Source organism: Rhamphochromis sp. 'chilingali' (genome assembly GCF_963969265.1).
Source record: "Rhamphochromis sp. 'chilingali' genome assembly, chromosome: 16".
In the NCBI taxonomy this organism is placed as follows: domain Eukaryota; kingdom Metazoa; phylum Chordata; class Actinopteri; order Cichliformes; family Cichlidae; genus Rhamphochromis; species Rhamphochromis sp. 'chilingali'.
Window position 1 is genome coordinate 5,494,724 of NC_137943.1, and position 20,008 is coordinate 5,514,731.

General features: G+C 44.2%; 1 protein-coding gene across 1 annotated transcript; it reads left to right on the forward strand.

The window, feature by feature from the left end:
- Positions 1-9,790: 9,790 nt before the first annotated feature.
- On the forward strand, positions 9,791-13,414 carry LOC308383300 (uncharacterized protein; the record flags this gene model as incomplete). The annotated part of the gene is made up of 2 exons (XM_080861174.1): positions 9,791-9,911; positions 10,035-13,414. Exon 2 carries the CDS (start codon positions 10,565-10,567, stop codon positions 13,412-13,414), a length of 2,850 nt encoding a protein of 949 aa, XP_080717300.1. The 5' UTR covers positions 9,791-9,911; positions 10,035-10,564.
- Positions 13,415-20,008: the final 6,594 nt, after the last annotated feature.

Consider the following 20,008-nt stretch of genomic DNA (forward strand, 5'->3'; position numbering starts at 1 on the left):
AATTTACAGCAAATTCAGAATAATCAATTAACTACTTGATTTGGATTTTGTAGCTGTTTGTGGTCATGGACCAAATTTGAAGGCAGGGTGAGTGGGGTGTAACTGAGCAAGCGTCCCAGATTTTAAGCCCTATGGGAGTGTCGCCACAAGGGTCGTGGGCCCCCTGTTGATCCTCTTCCTGATCACACGAGCCATGGTGTAAAAACGGTTGTGGGTCACAATCAACCAAGAGTTGGTGCCCACTCACATCCTGGGCCATTTGACCTCAGTAAATCACATGATAAGGTGGGGCTCTTGGGGACACTCCCATAGGGCTTAAAATCTGGGACTCCACCAATTGCTCTTAGAACTGAAGAAGCTGAAACGTCTTCAAGGAAACTTAAAGAAGTCCAGACGCTTTTCTTTCCAAGCTCCTTAGACAATGAAGAGACCCATGGGAGGCCCCGGGGCAGACCCAGGACACGCTGGAGAGATTATATCTCTCGGCTGGCCTGGGAATGCCTTGGTGTTCCCCCGGATAAGCTGGAGGAGGTGGCTGGGGAGAGAGAGGCCTGGGCTTCTCTGCTTAGGCTGCTGCCCCCGCGACCTGGCACTGGATGAAGTGGAAGAAAATGGATGGATGGATGAGTTGAATTGAATACTGGAAGGAAGGGTTAGTTTGTGTTGTAGGAGACCCCGGGATAGACCCAGAGCTTGCTAGAAGAATTATATAGCTCATCTGGCATTCCCCAGGAGGAACTGAGGTCCTCTCCTCTCCAATGTCAATCAACTGAAGAGTTGCTGAGAAACTTCATTCTGATGGAGGGTGAAGGACCACTGTAATTTCTGAGTAGTGCTCATAACTTGGATAAAAGTGTGTTCACTACAGTGAGATTTGTATTACATTTGTAGATTTTTGAGTAGCTGGTTATCAAATAAAGGTGATAAAGGTGATAAAAATTAGAGACGCGTATGGATGATGGTATGTGCGTCTGACACCAGAGCTTAGGGCTTACATTTCACACAGCAGTCTCGTTATTCTACTTTGTGCTCTAATTTGATCCAGTTCAGGAGTTTTGTGTCCGATTGAGAAATTCCCGTAAATGGACTGGTAAGACGAGCAGCCAAACCAGTGTGAAACAGCTGAATGCTTTCCTGTAAACATTCATCTGGCTGCATTACCACAATTTTTTACTGTGACGACCTTCAGCTGTCTGCGGTGACTCATGACCATTTCAGCAGTATTATCTAATAATTCATTTTAGATTAAAACAGAACAATGTTTAATGTCTCCTCATCACAACTAAATCTGTTATATATATATGTAACTGTATCTGTGTGTGTATCTCAAAGAGACCAGTTTGATTAATTCCTCATGTATTTCTGAGTCTGGTCTCATTCTGTTCCATTCAGTTCATCTCCTCATCTGAATCAATAGAGATATGAGTCAGCCCTGTGTGGTCTGCAGCGGAATACAAGATTCTCACTGGGCCGGTGTCTGTGTGTGTGTGTGTGTGTGCATGTGTGTGTGTGTGTGCATGTGTGTGTGTGTGTGTGTGTGTGCGCGCACACACATGTTTGATCACCACAAACTGGAGAAATATGACCCAGAGTGTCTGGGGTCCATCCATTTCAAGCAGTGGCTGCTGATGGCACCATGTCAATCTGTCACTTAATAACTCTGAGGTCATCACTTACCTCATCCTGACATCAAGTATCAATTGGCTGAAAGAGGGGTGATGGACTGATGAAAGAGTACACAGGTGGAAGGATGGACAGATGGATGGATGGATAGCCATCTGAAGGTGGAGGTAATCTCATTCATATAATTTGGTCATTACATATAACTTCATCAGTGCTGCAGTTCAATCGATAATTACGAAGGCAAAGCATTAAATGTGACATTGAAGGCACGTGAGATGTAGTTTTCATTACTATGCTGACTTACACATTCACTATACTTAACTACAACAACACAGAATAATTGCATAACAATGACTGTTGTTTTACAAGTACAGACTGATGTAGCTAACGTGACCTTACCTCAAAATCACTCCACATATTTGGAAGTAGGTGAAGTGCTATAGCATGGTTAGTAAGCTGCATCCATAAGCTGTAATGATGCAACACACACAGAAACATACTAATTAGTGCTGAGTGATAAAGTACTAGAATTTCGCTCACAAAGACTGAAGCACAAACTACTTCACAGCAGGCCATATCATTTTTCAGACACAGAACAATGTGTCTGCATATTATAGCTATGTACTGTCACAAGGGGGCAGTGTTGAAAATATGTGGACCGATCGATAATGTGCACTATTATTGTTTAAGTTTCTGCTGTTGTTAGTTCTTTAAGCTTTGCCCTTACTTTGGAGAAAACAGTTGTAAAAGGCAAAAATAACAACAACAACAAAACAACTTCTTTTGTGGGGATAAAATTTTAAAGGACGTTCAACTATCCACAGGTACCATTGACTGTGCTTCTATGTGCTTTGTTGTTTTAAGGAGTTTTATGCTCTTTGCTTTTCATAGTCCCTTACCTGTTCAAGCCAGCTTTTTAATGAGTCAGTAAATCTCTGGGCATTGGTGGCTGAAATGGGAACAGACACGTAATGCAGGTAATATACATACATTTTCTACACGGGTTTGCATCAGACTAGGGGAGCTGGAGTCCAGTACAATAGACAATGCAGAACTGAGAGAGTTGAAGGATCGGCTCTTCCCCAGAACTGTTTTCTAATATAAAGAGTCAGTGTTTGTTTGTTTTTTGTTTTTTTTACTGGGATCCAGTATGACAGCATCATACACACTGATTTGAGTGTCACTGATCCATGTATATGGGCTGTGTGTGTGCCGGTTCTCCTGCTCTCTCTTTTAGCTCACTGACTAACGACCTACACCCACTTCACCCTCCAACCATGTGTCCCCTCCCCCTCACCCCAGGACTGACTGAAGAAAATGGAGGAGGAACAGATCAGGCACAGATCTGTGGATCATCAACATCACTGAGCACACATACCAAGGAGGGAGGGGCTCTGAGGTCATCACGAAGGCTACATGTTATCAGTCAGCTGGAAATGTATACAGCTCTATGAAATTTCTTTCTTTCTCCCTCCCTGCCTCGCTCATTTCCTGGAGCTTAAATCAATCCCAGCATGCACTGACAGGCAGGAAGGCCACTGTTCAGGCACACAGAGCTAACACAGATAGACATGTATCTCTGGAGAAATTAGCATCTGCAGTCCACCTGACGTTGTTTAACTCATTAAGATGGACAGATTCTGCATTGGATAACAAAAAAGAAAAGAAAAAAGCGCACTGCCTGTCATTTTTAAGGCAAATGCTTTGTATAAATGCTTCATTTTCAATGTTTTTTTCAGATTGGTCACAGTGTACAGCAGGTTTTACTCCTTATGTTTAATAGCTCATTTGCATAATGGCAGGAGATCATACTGAAAAAAGAGGAACTTAGGAGGCAGTGGTCCTATCATAAAACTAAGGCCCTGTCATAAAACAACACAAAGATATGTTAATGTGGGCTCACCAACCTGAATTTCAAAGGATAGGGTTACTCAAAAGATAATTACTCTAGGTTTGCCATTTTGGTTTTATTTGTGTGCTATACCCTCAGTACTGACGAGCTAGCTGACTAAAATAGAAAATGAATGCTGGATGAGTTCAATTTAGCTGCATAGTTCCTAAACCAAAAAAGCTCAAAACAGCTGTTTGAAACAGATGATATCATATTATATACTAAGATTAAGTGTTGTGATGAAGTTTAAAGGGATTCAATGATTGTAAAGTAACAGAATTGTAAAGGTTACTAATGACCCGCTTATGACCTCCGACAGTAAACTCACCTCTTTGCTTGTCCTTGTAGACCTACGTTCAGCATTTAATACCACTGACCATAATATTTTACTACAGAGATTAGAACACACCATAGGTATTAAAGGAATTGTGCTACATAGATTAAATCATATATTTCTAATAGTAAATGAGGAGTATTGTTTACACAGAGAAGTTAGTCAGTGTGTTCCACAGGGTTCTGTGCTTGAACCAATTCTATTTACATTAAACATGCTTCCCTTATGCAATATTATTAGATGGCACATGCTATGCAGATGACACCCATCTTTATCTATTCATTGATGACACACACCAATTACTTATACTACAGGCATGTCCTAAAGACATTACGGCCTAGATGACCTCTAATTTCTTTTTCCAAAATCAGAAACATTTGGGGTTATTCTATTCAGCCCTAAAAATTTTAGAAACATGGTGTCAAACATGGTGACCTTGGCTTCAGCAACACAGTTTTCTTTTCTTTTTTTGGTTTTTGGGTTTGTTTGTTGTTGTTGTTTTTTTTACCAGGATATGTCCCTCAGTGTGCATATTAGTGATGTTGAAAAACTAGTTCACACATTTATTACTTCAAGGCTGGACTACTGTAAATACTGTAAATCATCGTTATCAGGTTGTTCTATATTTCCACGTATTTCTCCCATATTAGCTTCTCTTCACTGGTTCCTGTTCAGAATTTAACTTAAAATCCTGTCTCTCATACACAAAATATTGAATAGTCAGGTCCCATCTTTTCTTAAAGACCCCATAGTACCATATCAAACTGAAAGAGCTCTTTGCTCTTAGATTCAGGCTTGCTTGTGGCTCCTAGGATATTTAAAAATAGAATAAAGCCTTCTTCTCTGGAACCAGCTCTCAGTTGTGATTCAGGAGACAGACAGGCTTTCTACTTTTAAGATTAGGTCTTAAAAATTTCCTTTTTGATATTGCTTAAACTTAGGACTGAATCAGGTAAACCCTCCCTGCTCAATCCATTAGGGGTTTCCCATGATTGGATTGAGCATTTCTTCTTCACGCCTATTTCACTCTCCATGTGTTTATGCAGCACAACTGCATATAATCATTATATATTAGTATTTCATTTTAAACTCTGGGGCTGCCTCCCACGTGTATCTTTTATCCTATCTCCCTTCCATTTTTCTCTTTCCCCTCACACCCAACCAGTCATGTCAGATGACTGCCCTCCCTGTGCCTGGTTCTACTGGCAATTCCTTCCTGTTAAAAGGGAGTTTTTCCTTCCCACTGTAGCCAACTTGCTCATAGAGGGTCATGTGATTGTTGGGGTGTCTTTCTAATATTTTAGGGCCATTACCCTACAACATGAAGTTCTTCGAGGTGACTGTTGTTAGACTGTCACCTCAGAGGTGAAAGGGCACTATATAAATAAAAATTTGATTTAACAGAAAAGTTAGTAAAAGTAAGAGAAAATGATCATAAACAACTACCGGTACTCAAGTTGTGACATGAAACTGGAAGTCTAGATTATACATCTATAATTTTTTGACAATATTTATTGTCTATATCATACACTATATTGCCAAAAGTATTCACTTACCCACCCAAATCGTTGAAATCAGGTCTTGACCGCAAAATCAGGCGCCTAGGCATGCTTCTATGAACATTTGTCAAAGAATAGGCCACTCTCAGGGGGACTATGCTGTAGAAGCTGAGCTTCATTCACCTATTGTGAGTAGCACATTCTTTAAAATGAAAAAGTAACGCCTCTGACAAAGTAGTGATGTCCTGAAGTTCTTTCAACATTGTCCAGACACCATGTGTAAAAAGGCTGAGGTTACATACTGTGGAACATCAGTTAGCGTTCCTTCTGACTCAAGAAAGCAAATAGAATTGCACCTTCAAATTTGCATGATGTATTACTCTTTTTTTTAAAGTTCGTCACTGGTCACTGGATTGCTTCTAATACTGCATTTGTAGACTTCATGTTGATACACAGTGAACATTTTCCCAAATCCAAAGGGTAAAAGGGTACACTTTATGTTCAAGGCTGAACCAGTTTGCTTCCAAATGTAGCTTTTTGAAAAAAAAATTTTTAATGCTCGTTTTTGGACATATAGCAAAATGTTGTTGATACAGCCAGACTGTCAGAGGCTTAAATTATAATATTTTGAGAAAACTGAGCATACAAATGCTATAACAAAAAGAAGAATGAAGCAAACATTTATTGATATCAAATGACATTAGATATTGCTACAGTTTTAGAGAGTGCTGTGGTCTTCATGTGTAACTGGCAGGAAAAACATCACTAGACAAGAAATTGATAAACACATTTGTAGAATCCTGATTTTATACTAAAATGAACTACATTTGACAGTGCTGAAGTTACAAGTCGTGGTTTAAAGCTAAATAAAGTGTAAGAGTCTGATGGGTGAGTGATGAAATGATAAAGTAAGTCCGGTTAACGAACAGCCCATAGAGCGTCAATATGGCTAACAGAGTTGCCACATTAGCTGAACGCCTCCTGTAGAGTTCATCAAAGCAGCACCTGGATTAAAGCTACGTTCACCATCTGCACTGGGCAACAGTTGTCTAATGAACTCATCCTGGATACGCTCACTCATACTGTAAGTCTATCCCTCTCTATTCTTCTTCATAAATACACACGCTTATATGCATCCACTGCATCCATCATGCAATGAAGGCTCTGTTATGACACACATTAGGAGATCCTTAATGAGATGCAGACAAAAAGAATGACTCGTACATTTGAGTAGTCTAGTAAAATATCGTTTTGAGTTTAAGGTTTTCCACTGCAGACAGTGACTGGTGCCTGCGGGACTTGGCTCACAGTGACCTCTACCGGACGACATTAAAACTGCATTTAATATTAACGGTATTTTCTTTCCCTCTCACTGATATGGGTTAGTAACATGAGATTCTACACTTTTGCTAATCATTTTTATATCATCACTGTAACCGCAGAGTAATGCAAAAATGAAAAAAAAAATTGTGGAGCTGAAAGACTGAGCTAAAATTTATGACCCTGAAATTGGTGGACATTTAGCGTTGTGTCATCACAATTATTTCTGCATTTGCCTTATGGATGGCTGCATTCCCTACAGAAATAATTAATTTGGAAAGATCTCTGGCTTCCCATTTTAGAACTTGTGCCTCAGTTTCTCTGTCCCTGTCTTCCTCTGTGCATGTCACCCAGAAATCAATCTCAGTACACCATGTTAAAGGATCAAATTCCTAAAATACATTTGGAGAGGAGAAGCGGCTTCCTGAAGGAGACATAACCAAGACTGCACAGGGCATTTGCAGTGTTTTTACCTGTGACTCATGAAAGAGGTGTGACACACTGGCCGGGTTTTACAAATAATGATGGGAGGATGACTCAATTTAAAAAAAAAAAACTAAAAAAAACAACTAGTGCTTTTTATTAATAAGTTGCTTTAATTTTTTAAAACTCAAATCAGATAGTATGTATGTACCCCTAAAGACAGAGGTTGAACACTGTAGCTCTTGACATCTGAGACCATAAATACATAAATAGACTGTAAGAAAACCGTGGATAGATGATGTGGCTGTGCAATACATTATACTTAACCAACATTGCTTTAAAGTGAAGCTCAAAGGCAACAAATTGATTGATTGATTGATCATACTTTATTCATCCCGAGGGAAATTGGGTTAAGACTGCCAGCCGTGCCAGCGCCATCTTACCCTTCCGACCATACATACATTACACAAACATCAGATGGGGAAGACAGGTCAGAGGGGTGTAACATGAAAAATGCACAACATGAGGAAAGATAAGGAGAAAAAATAACTTCCCCCCCAGACTGAGCTCCAACAGGGAGATCAGTTTGAGAACAGAAAAAAACACCTCTGCACATAGCACATGAAAACTCTTAATACACCAAAGAAACACATGGCAAGCAACAGGGATGGGTAAAGGGTGAGAGACAGCCAGTGTAGACAGTGCATCCGGGCCTGCAGCATAAACGCTGGTCTCCTTGATCCACCGTTAGCATCGGAGGGGAATAAGCATTGAAGGCGTTTGGAGGGGGAGGGGGGATGAGTGTATATCTGCATTTGTATATATATATGTCTGTGTGCGTGTGTGTGTATGTGTCCAGAGTTCAGCTGAGACAGTGTCCTTCGCCCTGCCAGGCTTAGTAAACAGTCTTCCAGCCAACCCAGGTGGCCTTGCATAGAATGGGAAGAACAGTCTAAACACAGTCCATTATCAGGGTGTTGCTGTTCAGCTCCACCCTTGAGACCGCAGCTGGCGCCAAAGGGAAGCCTCATTTTGTGGAATGATTGGGAGGGACTAAGATATTTGGTAAGTTTATTAAGGGTATCCAGGCCTGTGATGCTTTAATTCAGCCCATTATTCTTCAAATCTGTCATTTCCCAATCCTTAGGATAGGAAAAAGTTTTTGTCCCTTTGAATTTCTTAGGTTTTCCATATTTTTAACACTTAAACATTTCAGATCATCAAACAAATTTTAATATTAGGCAATGATGACCAGAATAAATACAAAATGCACTTTTTAAAACATAATTTTATTGTTTAATTCTTAAGGGAAAAAGCTCACAAGGGCAGAGAGAACCATGGGCTCAAGAACTTGTGGTCATTAGCCTCCTCTGCAGGAGTCCAACCCTGAACCACACTCATGTTTTACAGTCTGAGTCGCATCATAGATGCTATTATACCCAGCTGCCGTAAGATTGTCTGGAAGTGGAAGTGTCTGCATCCCAACTAAAATTAACTGAGGCAGCAGAAAAATGCAGCCACTTGAGGAGAAGCATATTTCCAACCCAAGAAAAGACCTGCTGCCTTTGCGTTAGCAAGCTTTATATCAAGGTTCGAGTGAGCGGCTGGTGTTGTTTTTAGTAAGACCAAGGTATTATCCCTACCACCACATCAACCTTATGATTGTGCCATAGATCCTTTCCCAGGTACCCCTTTGCCACCTAGCTGGCTTTACAACCTGTCTCGACGGGAAAGAGAGGCCATGGAAAACTATATTCAGGAATCACTGGCAGCCGGCATCATCCACCGCTCTTGTTCACAGATGCAGGTTCTTTTTTCGTGTCCAAGATGCTTAGCATGCTCATTCCATATCCAGTGTGTGCATCCAGTGTGGGTGTCCAGTGTGTTTACCCACACTGGATCCAGTGTGGATACTAGATGTCCACACTGCCAGACGCAAAGGCCGAGCTGCTTGGCCTATGCGTCTGGTGGGGCCTTGACCAGGGTGCCGTGTATATATGTTTGCTACAAAGTCACTGTGGTGTTTCAGTTGCACTGTCTCCTCACGGGGTGTCTTAAAGAATATGTAACAGAATGGAGAGAGAGTCTCGATATGATAGAGAACGTATGGTTACTCTGTAACCTTGGTTCTCTGAGTGAGTGACTATCTCTCCAGCTTCAGGCCGCTCAGAGACATGTTTCGATCAAACTATCACTGGTTTCACATCTGAACAGCTGTTTTATGCTTAAGCTGTAGGGCGTGGCTGAAGCTGGGCCATGCCCTGCTATGATTCCAGCTCGTGCTCAGCTAACCTCTAAAAATACTCATGGTCAGCCCAGCTAGTTGCAAGAATACCACACAATCCTCAATATCAGAGGCACGTTACAGCAGTTCTTCCCAGTCCTTTCTCCAAACACATCACGTCTTTACAAAGTTGTGCACTGGAAATGTGTAAGCTTCAGGCTCAGTCAACACTCTCCTAGCGTGGACAACCTGTGGCCAGATGGGCCACTTTCTGCTGGTCCTCTTGTGGCACGCCTCCCAAAGAAGAACTGTCTCTTTTGCCTCCCAAATGGCTCTTAGTTTATTATCATCTGTAGCCTCATATTTTAGCTTTACTTGGCAAATATTGTGTGGTTTTTTCCCATATTACTAACATGCCAATTTGTTTGTTGTGATTTATTATCAGCCAGACTCATATTTGCTTTAAATGACAAATTTATTTAAGACGGAGTGATTTATCTAAGTCTGGGATGGTATGTGTTAACGGCCGCTCATAGATCCTACCTGCCGGATCTTCTTTTCATTGATATCGCTGTTATGACTGATGAAGCCGAGCTGGTGAGTTTCTGTGTTAACCAAGTAACGTGTTAAAGCTATAAATATGACTATTACTAAACTGTACTGTCATTAATAGTGTTGCTTTGTTAATGTTGTATGGTTGTTTTATTTTGTGTCTTTCAGTTGATTACCTGGCATCTGTAAAGGCACGGTTACTGTACTGGTGTTAGTTTATGGTTGTGGAATAAACTTATAAAAGGCAGCAATCAGATGTCCGAGCCTGAGTACGACACAGTTTCATCAGTTAAAACACACCCTTACGGTGGGAGTTTGCTAAATTAAAGGTAGTTAACTTAGTAAAAACCGTACAGTAATCAACACTTAGCCACCCCCCGCGACGGAGAAGTGGAGGAGGGTCTGTGTCGACTACGGAGAATCCAGCAATTAGACGGAGCCCGGCCGATCGTCACGGCCGATCGACACGGCCGATCGACGTGACTTCGTTCTCAAAACACCGTCAAGCCCTCGTACGTGAGAGACTGTGTGTGGATTTCTTTGCTGGGACTATTAGGGCGCTGGCATAGGATAAGCCGGCCGCCGAAAACGAACTTTTAATTCAGTTACTAGCCGCTAAGCGACCGGAAGTGGGTCGCCGCCATCTTTGTTGAGGGCAAAGGAATAACGCCGGTAATAAACAAGAAGGAAAAGTCAGTATGGCATCCCGAGAAGAATTAAAGAAAAGGCGGTCCTCTGCGCAAGCAGTTTTTACTAGGAAAGCCAATTCCATTGCCTTTAATATTGACCTTCTGACTGAACATGACCTCATGTGTGAAAGTAGGACACTCAAAGACAGTTATAGTGAGGTTTGTGATAGCAGTTTTGATTACATCGCTGCTATGGAAGAAGAAGATGCAAGTGGGCTTGCAGCAGAAATAGCTGAGGTGGAGAAGAAGCTGCAGGACTGCCGCTCAAAATACCAGACCACAGAAATGAAGCTAAAGGAAGCGTCATGGTCTCGTTGTGCATCAGGTCAGTTTGACAGTCTAAGAGTTGACCTAAAAGATATGATTAGCCAGGTGGAAGCGCTCAAAACGGGTCAAATAAAACAGGATCAGTTTGATTCAATGCTCCCTGCTGTGGAAGGCCGAGAGGAAGCTCTGAGTGAGTTTGTGCATAAGTGGGATCGTTATGTTCCAGAGAAAGAAGTGAACGTTATGCGAGCTTGTCTCAAAGAGTTCAAGGAAAGGAGGAGAGTGGCTATGGTGATGCTGGCTACCACCCTAGATGGAAGAAGGAGATCTGGGTGTGGCGACCTTAGAAGCAGGACTAGCAGTGAAGGTGAAAGCAGTGATGAAGGTGGCGCTGACGGTGGAGTGACGACCAGCACTAGCAAGCCCAGTGGGCCCGCTGCGACCGGTGGAGATGATGGCCCAGCGCGTGCCAGTGGTGCGCTAGATGCTGACGTGCACCCTGCTGCATGCCAAAGTGCCGCAGTGGGCAGTAGTAACCAGGTTATTGATGAAGGTGGCCCCGATGGAGCACGAGCTGCAAGTCCTTCCATTGCAGCCCTTCAAGCGCCACCACAGGGACCACTATACCAGGGTCTGGGGAGTCCTGTGTTCAATCCTGGCCTCTCAGGCACGCCACAGCAGCTTCGAGGAGTGCATGGTGTGAGACCCAATGGCGCTGGGGCAGGACAGAGCACGTCTACCGTCTCTCAAGGATCACTCGGAACAAGGATCGCACTCGCACCCCTGAGCCTACCAAAGTTCTTTGGGGACAGGAGAAGCTACTGGCGCTGGAAGAGTAACTGGGGGATCCTCCAAGCGTTAGCGGAACCCACAGGTTCCCCGGAGTGCAGGCTCTTCCACCTGATGGACAGTATTGCTGATCCAGTAAAATGTGAACTTAGGCTGTCTCACTGCCGTACAGCGAGTGAGGTTTTCCGAGTTTTAGAGGACTGTTATGGTGACGTATCACAGATAGCAGATGACATTGTACTTGAGCTACAGGAGTTACCGGGCGTGCGCAACAACAAACCCAGAGAGGTTTTACAGTTGATCCAAGCTGTAGAGAGGGCGCTGTTGGACTTAATAGACCTAGGTTGTGAAGATGCCATAAAAAATCAGTTAGTGATCCGGTCACTTGAGAGTAAGCTGCCGGACAGTATGAAAGAAAGGTGGCTTTTGTACCGATGTGATCCTGTCAATGATGTCAGTCCACAGAACCGGTTTGATAAGCTATGGCAGTTCCTGAAAGATCAGAAGACAGTTCTGGTGCAACTGGAGCAGTTGCAATCCATCAGACAGTCTAATACTGCCAGGGCAGCCGATCCGAGCCCCCGCGAGAAACCAAAAGAGAGGCCTGATCGGAGGATAGAGAGACGTTCGTTCACCAAGGCTACTGCGAGCGAGACGAGAGGTGAGCTGTCACAGAATCCTTGCTGTTTGTGTGGCGAAGAGGGTCACACAGGGCGTTTATACCGCTGTAAGACGTTTAAAAAGGCCAACCCGTCAGAGCGGAGAGTTTACGTGAAAAAGACAAAAGTATGTCCCAGGTGTCTGGACTCTCATGGGAGTGATGACCCGTGTAGTAAAAACTTTCTGTGTCGTAATGAAGGATGCAGAAGGGGTGATGCCTCATCGGATCACCATTTCTTCCTGTGTCTTAAGATCCCAACTAGGAAAGATGCAGCTAGGCAAGGGATAAAAGGGGATAAAAGGAGAGAACCCCGAGGCCCGACGGAAGAGCAAGAGGCTGTGTTTGCTGGCCTAGGTCTGTCCCCGGAGCAGCTGGCGGCTGTTCGAAGGGCTTGCACAAACAAAGTAACTTCAAAGTTGTGGGCTGGCAGAGGCTCAGAAGATGAGAGTTGTCTGAAGGAGCTCCCGGTCCTCATGATGTTGTTGGACGTCACCACCAAGAGGGGAGACTGGATTGGAGCACTCATCGATTTAGCCTCTGACACGAATTATATCACCCACGAGGCAGCGGAGAGGCTTGGTCTGCCTGGTGAACCAATCACCTTAGTTGTTCATGGTGTTGGTGGCATGGAGGCAAAAGTAGAGACAAAGAGATACCTGGTGAGCATAAAAGTAGCCACAAAGAAGGGAACATGGCGACTCCATGAGATGGTTTGCTATGGATTAGAAGAGATTGCCAATGTGGGTCACGTCGTGGACTCGGGGCGCCTGGAGAAGTTTTTCCCAGGCTCCGTCGAACCCGGGGAACTGATTCGCCCGGAAAAGATTGAGCTACTCATCAGCACCCGGGAGGGTCGTCTAGCCCCCCAGAGAATGATGAGGTGCGGTGACTTGGTTCTGTGGGATGGTCCGTTGGGGAAAACCATCAGTGGTGCACACCCAGATCTGTTTGAAGATGTGGAGGTGACTGCACGACTCTCATCGACCCATTTTGCATGCTCCATGATGGCGGAGTCTCAGAGAGTTGTGGCCCTCCATAACTGCTGCCCAAAACCAAAGAACGGCGTAGAAGTCGGTACCACGGCTACATCCAACACAGATCATCAAATGGCTGCAGTGGGACAGTATTGGTGCCGCCTGTGATCCCATGTGTGGCGGGTGCCGCTGCGGGAAGTGCGCCCCTGGAGGGAAAGAAATGTCACTTGCTGATGAAAGAGAGTTGGAGATCATCAGAGGAGGTCTAACCTTCAAGCTGAGTGACAATCATAGTGACAAACCCCATTGGGATGCTAAATATCCCTGGAAAGAGGACCCTGCGACCCTGCCTAACAACCACAAAGCTGTGGAGGCGACTTTCCTGAAGTCAGAAAAGCGCCTCGAGAAAGATCCGCTATGGAAGGCAGCTTATGCTAAGCAGGTGTGCGACATGCTGGCTAGGGGGGCCGCTATCCAGCTTTCCCAGACGGTGTTGGACGAGTGGAAAGGAGCGGTGTGGTGGATAAACCATCTGATGGCGCCCAACCCACACTCCAACACCACGCCGGTGAGGCTCGTTTGGGACAGCAGCCAGGTGTACAGAGGTGTTAGTTTGAACAGCATCTTGATGAAAGGCCCAGATGTCCTGAATCCCATTAGGGCAGTGCTGCTCCATTTCCGGGAGGGAGAGCATGCGGCAATAGGGGATGTCTCCAAAATGTATAACTCTGTATGGCTGGAGGATCAAGAGGTGCATGTTCACCGCTTCTTGTGGAGGCATTCCCTGGAGGAGGACATCAAGGATTATGCTGTGGTGCGTGTGAACATGGGTGACAAGCCTGCAGGTTGTATCGCTCAGGTTGCCATGCGAGAGACTGCCCTTCTGCCACAGTTTGTCAACAGAGTGGAAGAAAGACGTGTCATTGAAGAGGATACTTACGTGGATGACATCCTTGTGTCCCACAACGACCTTGAGAGACTGAGCGAGATCCTTGAGGGGGTTGAAACCATTCTCAAGCATGGTGGGTTTTACCTCAAGCCTTGGGTGCGGTCTGGCTTTAGTGGGAGGCAAGGTGCTGTTCCTGCCGAACCAGAAACCATCATGTTGCCCAACCAGCTGCGGACCGAGGACAACAAGGCCTTGGGTGTGGGTTATCTCGTGGAAGAAGACAAGCTCTTCCTCATGGTGGCTATTAACTTCTCCGCAAGAAAGAAAAAGATGCGTACTCAAGTAGACCTCACTGAGGAGAACATAGGGGAGAAGACGCCAAATCCCCTCACCCGCCGTATGCTTCTAAGTCAGGTAGCAGGGCTCTATGACCCCCTTGGTCTGGCGACGCCCCTGAAGCAGAAAGGTGTTATTCTTGTCAGAAGAGCCTTTCAGGAGGCCGGGATACTGACTAAGGATACGTGGGATAAGCCGCTGTCTAGTGAACTACGTGGGAGAGCGATCAAGCTCTTTGAGGAGTACGCGCGGCTGAGTACCATCACCTTTCCCAGGAGTATTACACCATCCGGCTGGGTGGGTAAACCCTGGGGGATCACGTTCTCTGATGGAAGTTGTGACTCATACGGAGCGGTCCTCTACCTGCGCTGGGAAACATCTGGAGGGGTTAAGACCCGGCTCGTGGAGTCCAAGGCCAAATTGACTCCAATTGAACAAAAGGGAGATGCTGTCAAGGCAGAGATTTGTGGAGCTGTTTTTGCCACTCGCCTGAAAGGTTACTTTCTGAAGTACAGTCGGTTGGAAATAGATCGTTGGTACCATTTTCTGGACAGTCAGACTGTGTTAGGTGCCATCCAACGGGAGAGTTACGGGTTCCAGACCTTCTTTGCCAATCGAGTGGGAGAGATACAGAAGACTGGGCCTGTGACCGACTGGTGGTGGCTTCCTGGCCAGTTCAACGTGGCTGACCTGGTCACAAGAGGATGTTCCCCTGAGCAGCTTGGTGAGGGCTCTTCATGGCAGACCGGTCCCATGTTCCTAACCAAGCCAGTAGAGGAATGGCCCATAAAGTCAGCTGCAGAGGTGGCCTCTGGGACTAGAGAAGTCGTCAGTCGACTCCAAAGAAAGGCTTTTTCTGCCATCTTAACAAGGTCGCAGGAAAGGGCGCAGACTACTCCAGATGGTTTTGATAGCGTCAAAGCCGTGGTCGGCGGCCGAGTAAGTCCAGAGCTTTTACCATTCAGCAACAAGGTTACGTCTTTTGAGACTAAGGGGTCTCCTTCTGTTGCTTCTAATGTCTGCAGGATCAAGGAGTGCTGGGGTTCAGCCTTGATAAATCAAGTAGATCTTTCACGGTTCAATTCTCTAGCCAAGCTCTGTGGGGTCATAGCTTATGTCCACAGAGCCTTGCGCTTTTGGTTATCTGGCAGGGGTCGAACTGCTGTAGGATTAAAGTGGGAGGCAGTGCCCACGGCTCAGGAGCGAGTAGAGGCGTTTCAGGACTTATGCCTCGCCGCCCAAGCAGGTGTGACTTTCCCTACGACGACGCTCAACCGCCTGGTTGTGCGCAAGGATAAAACAACGGGGCTCTTGATGTGCTATGGTCGGATTCAATCCGTTGAGGAGGAGAGGTCCGGGGTCCCTTTGATCCCCTACAAGTGTCGGTTAAGCTCTCTCCTCGCTGAGGACGCCCATCGTGTCAACCACGAAGGTGTTTCTGCCACCCTTCTTCGGATGAGGAAGAGGGGCTGGGTAGTTCAAGGTCCCAGGATCGTACGGAAGGTGATTGATTCGTGCGTAAGTTGCAGAAAGTGCAGGGCCAAGCTATGCACTCAGGTGATGAGTGATCTTCCTCCCGTACGTACTACGCCAGCAGCCCCTTTTGAGTACACTACTTTGGACTTGTTTGGTCCATATTTTGTCAGAGACTCAGTAAGACGACGAGTGAAGAAGAAAGTTTGGGGCGTGGTTTTTAGCTGTATGGCCTCAAGAGCAGTTCATGCAGACATAGTTGAAGATCTGTCAACTGAGGGCTTCCTGAAGGCATACCAGCGGTTTACTGCCCTGAGGGGTCACCCCAAGAAACTCTGGTCTGACCAGGGGACCAATTTCGTGGGAGCTAAACCTGCGCTGAAGGAGCTCTATGATTTCCTTGCGGGTATCGACAAAGACGAGATCCAAAGAAAGGCAGCCGTAGTTGGGTCTGACTGGATGTGGGAGTTTAGTCCAGCGGACTCCCCACACCGGAATGGAGCAGCAGAGGCAGCTGTTCGCGTGTTGAAAAGGGCGTTGAGTAACGTTGGTGAGGAGGGAAACTTGACTGCTCTGGAATTCCAAACCCTCCTCTATTTGGCGGCCAACCTCACCAATGAGAGGCCTATCGGGGCCAGAGCTCAAATTCAGGAAGAAATTGTAGATGTGTTGACACCAAACTCTTTGTTGTTGGGTCGGGCAGGGCCCAGGGGCGACAACATGGGTTTTGAGTTCCCTGCCTACCCATTCAGTCGTCTACGTGCAGTCCAGGTGGAAGTGGACAAGTTTTGGAGACGCTGGAGTCAGTTGGCCGGGCCGCACCTGTTTGTTCGGCAAAAATGGCATGCCCCGGCGAGAAATGTTTCTGTTGGGGACTTTGTCTGGGTGGCAGATCAGAACGCACTTAGGGGTCGTTTCAAGCTGGGCCGCGTGGAGGAGGCAGATCCGGATCACCTAGGTGTTGTTCGAGATGTCAAAGTAAGGATTTGTTGTAGTCATCCCATCAACTGGTCTCAGGCAAGGAAGGACAGGGAACCATGTCATTCCACCATTCTCCACAGGGACGTAAGGAGGTTGGTGGTGTTACTGCCAGTAGAGGAGCAAGAGGAACGTGGTTCATCCCCCTGAGTACCCAGGAGATACTTGCAGATTGGGGACTCTTGGGTGTGGGGACCAGGCCCAACCTGTTTAAAACACTGTTATAAGACTTTTTGTTTTCTATATTAGTGTTTATTGCTACTGGTTATTGTGGCCTACTTAGTCTGGCACGTAGCCCAAGTGGGAGGTGTGTGGTTTTTTCCCATATTACTAACATGCCAATTTGTTTGTTGTGATTTATTATCAGCCAGACTCATATTTGCTTTAAATGACAAATTTATTTAAGACGGAGTGATTTATCTAAGTCTGGGATGGTATGTGTTAACGGCCGCTCATAGATCCTACCTGCCGGATCTTCTTTTCATTGATATCGCTGTTATGACTGATGAAGCCGAGCTGGTGAGTTTCTGTGTTAACCAAGTAACGTGTTAAAGCTATAAATATGACTATTACTAAACTGTACTGTCATTAATAGTGTTGCTTTGTTAATGTTGTATGGTTGTTTTATTTTGTGTCTTTCAGTTGATTACCTGGCATCTGTAAAGGCACGGTTACTGTACTGGTGTTAGTTTATGGTTGTGGAATAAACTTATAAAAGGCAGCAATCAGATGTCCGAGCCTGAGTACGACACAGTTTCATCAGTTAAAACACACCCTTACGGTGGGAGTTTGCTAAATTAAAGGTAGTTAACTTAGTAAAAACCGTACAAATATGAATGCTTTATGTGCTGATAAACACTTTTTCATATATGGTTTTTTTTTTATAAGAAGCCCTATAATTTCCTAATTCTGTGTATTTCTTCTGTTACAAAAGCAGGCATTCTTACTCTTGTTTAATATTGTAATCAAACTTTTAATTTTAATTTAACACAAAGACAAAACACTGCAAACAAACACACAGAACAGAAACAGAACCAAACTCGGTAGCCAAACAGTATGTCCTCAGTGCAGGCTTACATTCAAAAAACTGACATGCCTCAGCTTGGATGGGCTGATTTGGTTTCTTCTCTTATGTATCTGCTTCTTCTTTAAACGGGAGCCACATGCTGCTTCGTTTACGGGTGTCAGTCATATTTATGTGTTTTTGTGATGCACTCGCACCCTCTTCCTCTCCGCTGTCCTCCGTTTCACTTACTGACTGAGGGGGTAGTGAGGTGCGTAGCGATCCTGAAATATTGATATTTCCATTACCAGCGTTTCATGTTGCAGGATCAATGAAATATCAATATCTAATAATTTCATTAGATTTTTTAAAAAATGTTTTTTTTTTCTTTTAATCATAAATATGACATACAGACAAAAGTAAACTCGGCAATCAGGGCTTTGGGGGTGCTGAGCACCAGAAGAGCTGCCCAGCCAAGGAAGATAAACTTTACTTGTCACAATGAGACTTCTTCCCCATCTCTGTCAGTCCCTGCATCCCTAAATGTCTCCAGTTGTCCCGAGTTCTCTGACTGTCTCCTTGGTGCATTTAAACCCCTGTTCCTCCCTGTCCTCGTCGACTGTTATCTTCGTCTCCGTTATCAGTCATCATAATTTTACCATCTCTGTGCAAGTCTGCAAACTTCTTTATTAAATAATAAGATTCTTAAATTCATCAAGTCTCAAAACATGAGATCACTGTTTTGTACATTTTAACACAATTTAATAAGCATATGCTTCAGCCAATACCTTTTGATTAGCCTTGTCTCGGTTTCTTGCTTTGTGGTAGATCTTTATTCTGTTTTCACTGAAAAAAAATTTCTAATCCCCACATTTGCGAAAGAAAAGCAACAGTTTTTTTAAAAGTATGTATCAAAACCATCCAATCTGACAAAGGTTATTTAAATGCTGCAAAAGAAGAATGGATTAGAATAAAAAAAAAAAAACATATCCTAACCTTAATTACTGGGGGAGAATAATGAATGATGCTCACAGTGAGTAAAAAGTAAACTGAGTGCATTTTTTTGGACAGAGATTCACTTTTAAAGTGTATATATAATATAATACAGATACATAAAAAAACACACTCCAAAAATAGAAGAGTCCTTGAAATGTACAAAATATTAATTTTAAAAAAATTATAAAAATGGAGACAACTGTGCCTATGGTACAATGTATGAAAAGATCTTTACTGCAGATACTACTAATATGGCTCTGCAGATTTTTTCTTTTATTTAGCTCACCTTGAGGTTGGCAAATCTAGCACTGTTTGGTGGTCAACTCTCTCAAGCAGTTTAACAGTTTCTGTTTTGCCCGTCACTATTCCCTGTCTGTTTTCTTACCTGATTCTTCCTGACCTTGTACTTTCCCCTCTCCCTCTTTGGACTGACAATCATGCACAAATAGATTGTATTAGATGAAAAAAGTTAAATTAATATGAAAAAAATACTATTGAAATCACTAATATAAAAGTCCCCTCTCAGTGTACTTTCAACCAACAGGCAAATAACCAAACACAAGAACATCTAATAAAAGATATAAATACTGAAACACTGATCCAACATTATCCTTTATAGACGGATAATTTGATCTTACACTTTTAACTGAATGAAAAAACTTCCTCATATCCATTATGAACCTGGCTGTCTCTCTGAACACACACACACAACAGGAGTTATAAGGCTAATGGGAATGCAGTCAGTTAGCTGGTAAGTACCTTGGGTTTAATATCGGCACATATGACAGAATAACCGGCATCTCTCATTCCTTTTCAGACAGGACAGTGGTAACAACAGCAGGCAACAGACACTTTTAAGTTTTAATAGGCTGTATACATTTCAATGGGAGCAACAGGACGGTCAAATGTCGCTTATTTTACTACAGAGTAGGACGAATTGTAGAGTAGCAAACATCGTCGGAAAACACGTTTTCAACACAGCAGGTTACTGGGTGTAATATTTTTCAGCTAAAAAGAAACATGGTCTGACTCCTACCTAACTATATAAAGAGTAACTGAAGGTTAAATGCAGCTAATATGTCCTGTT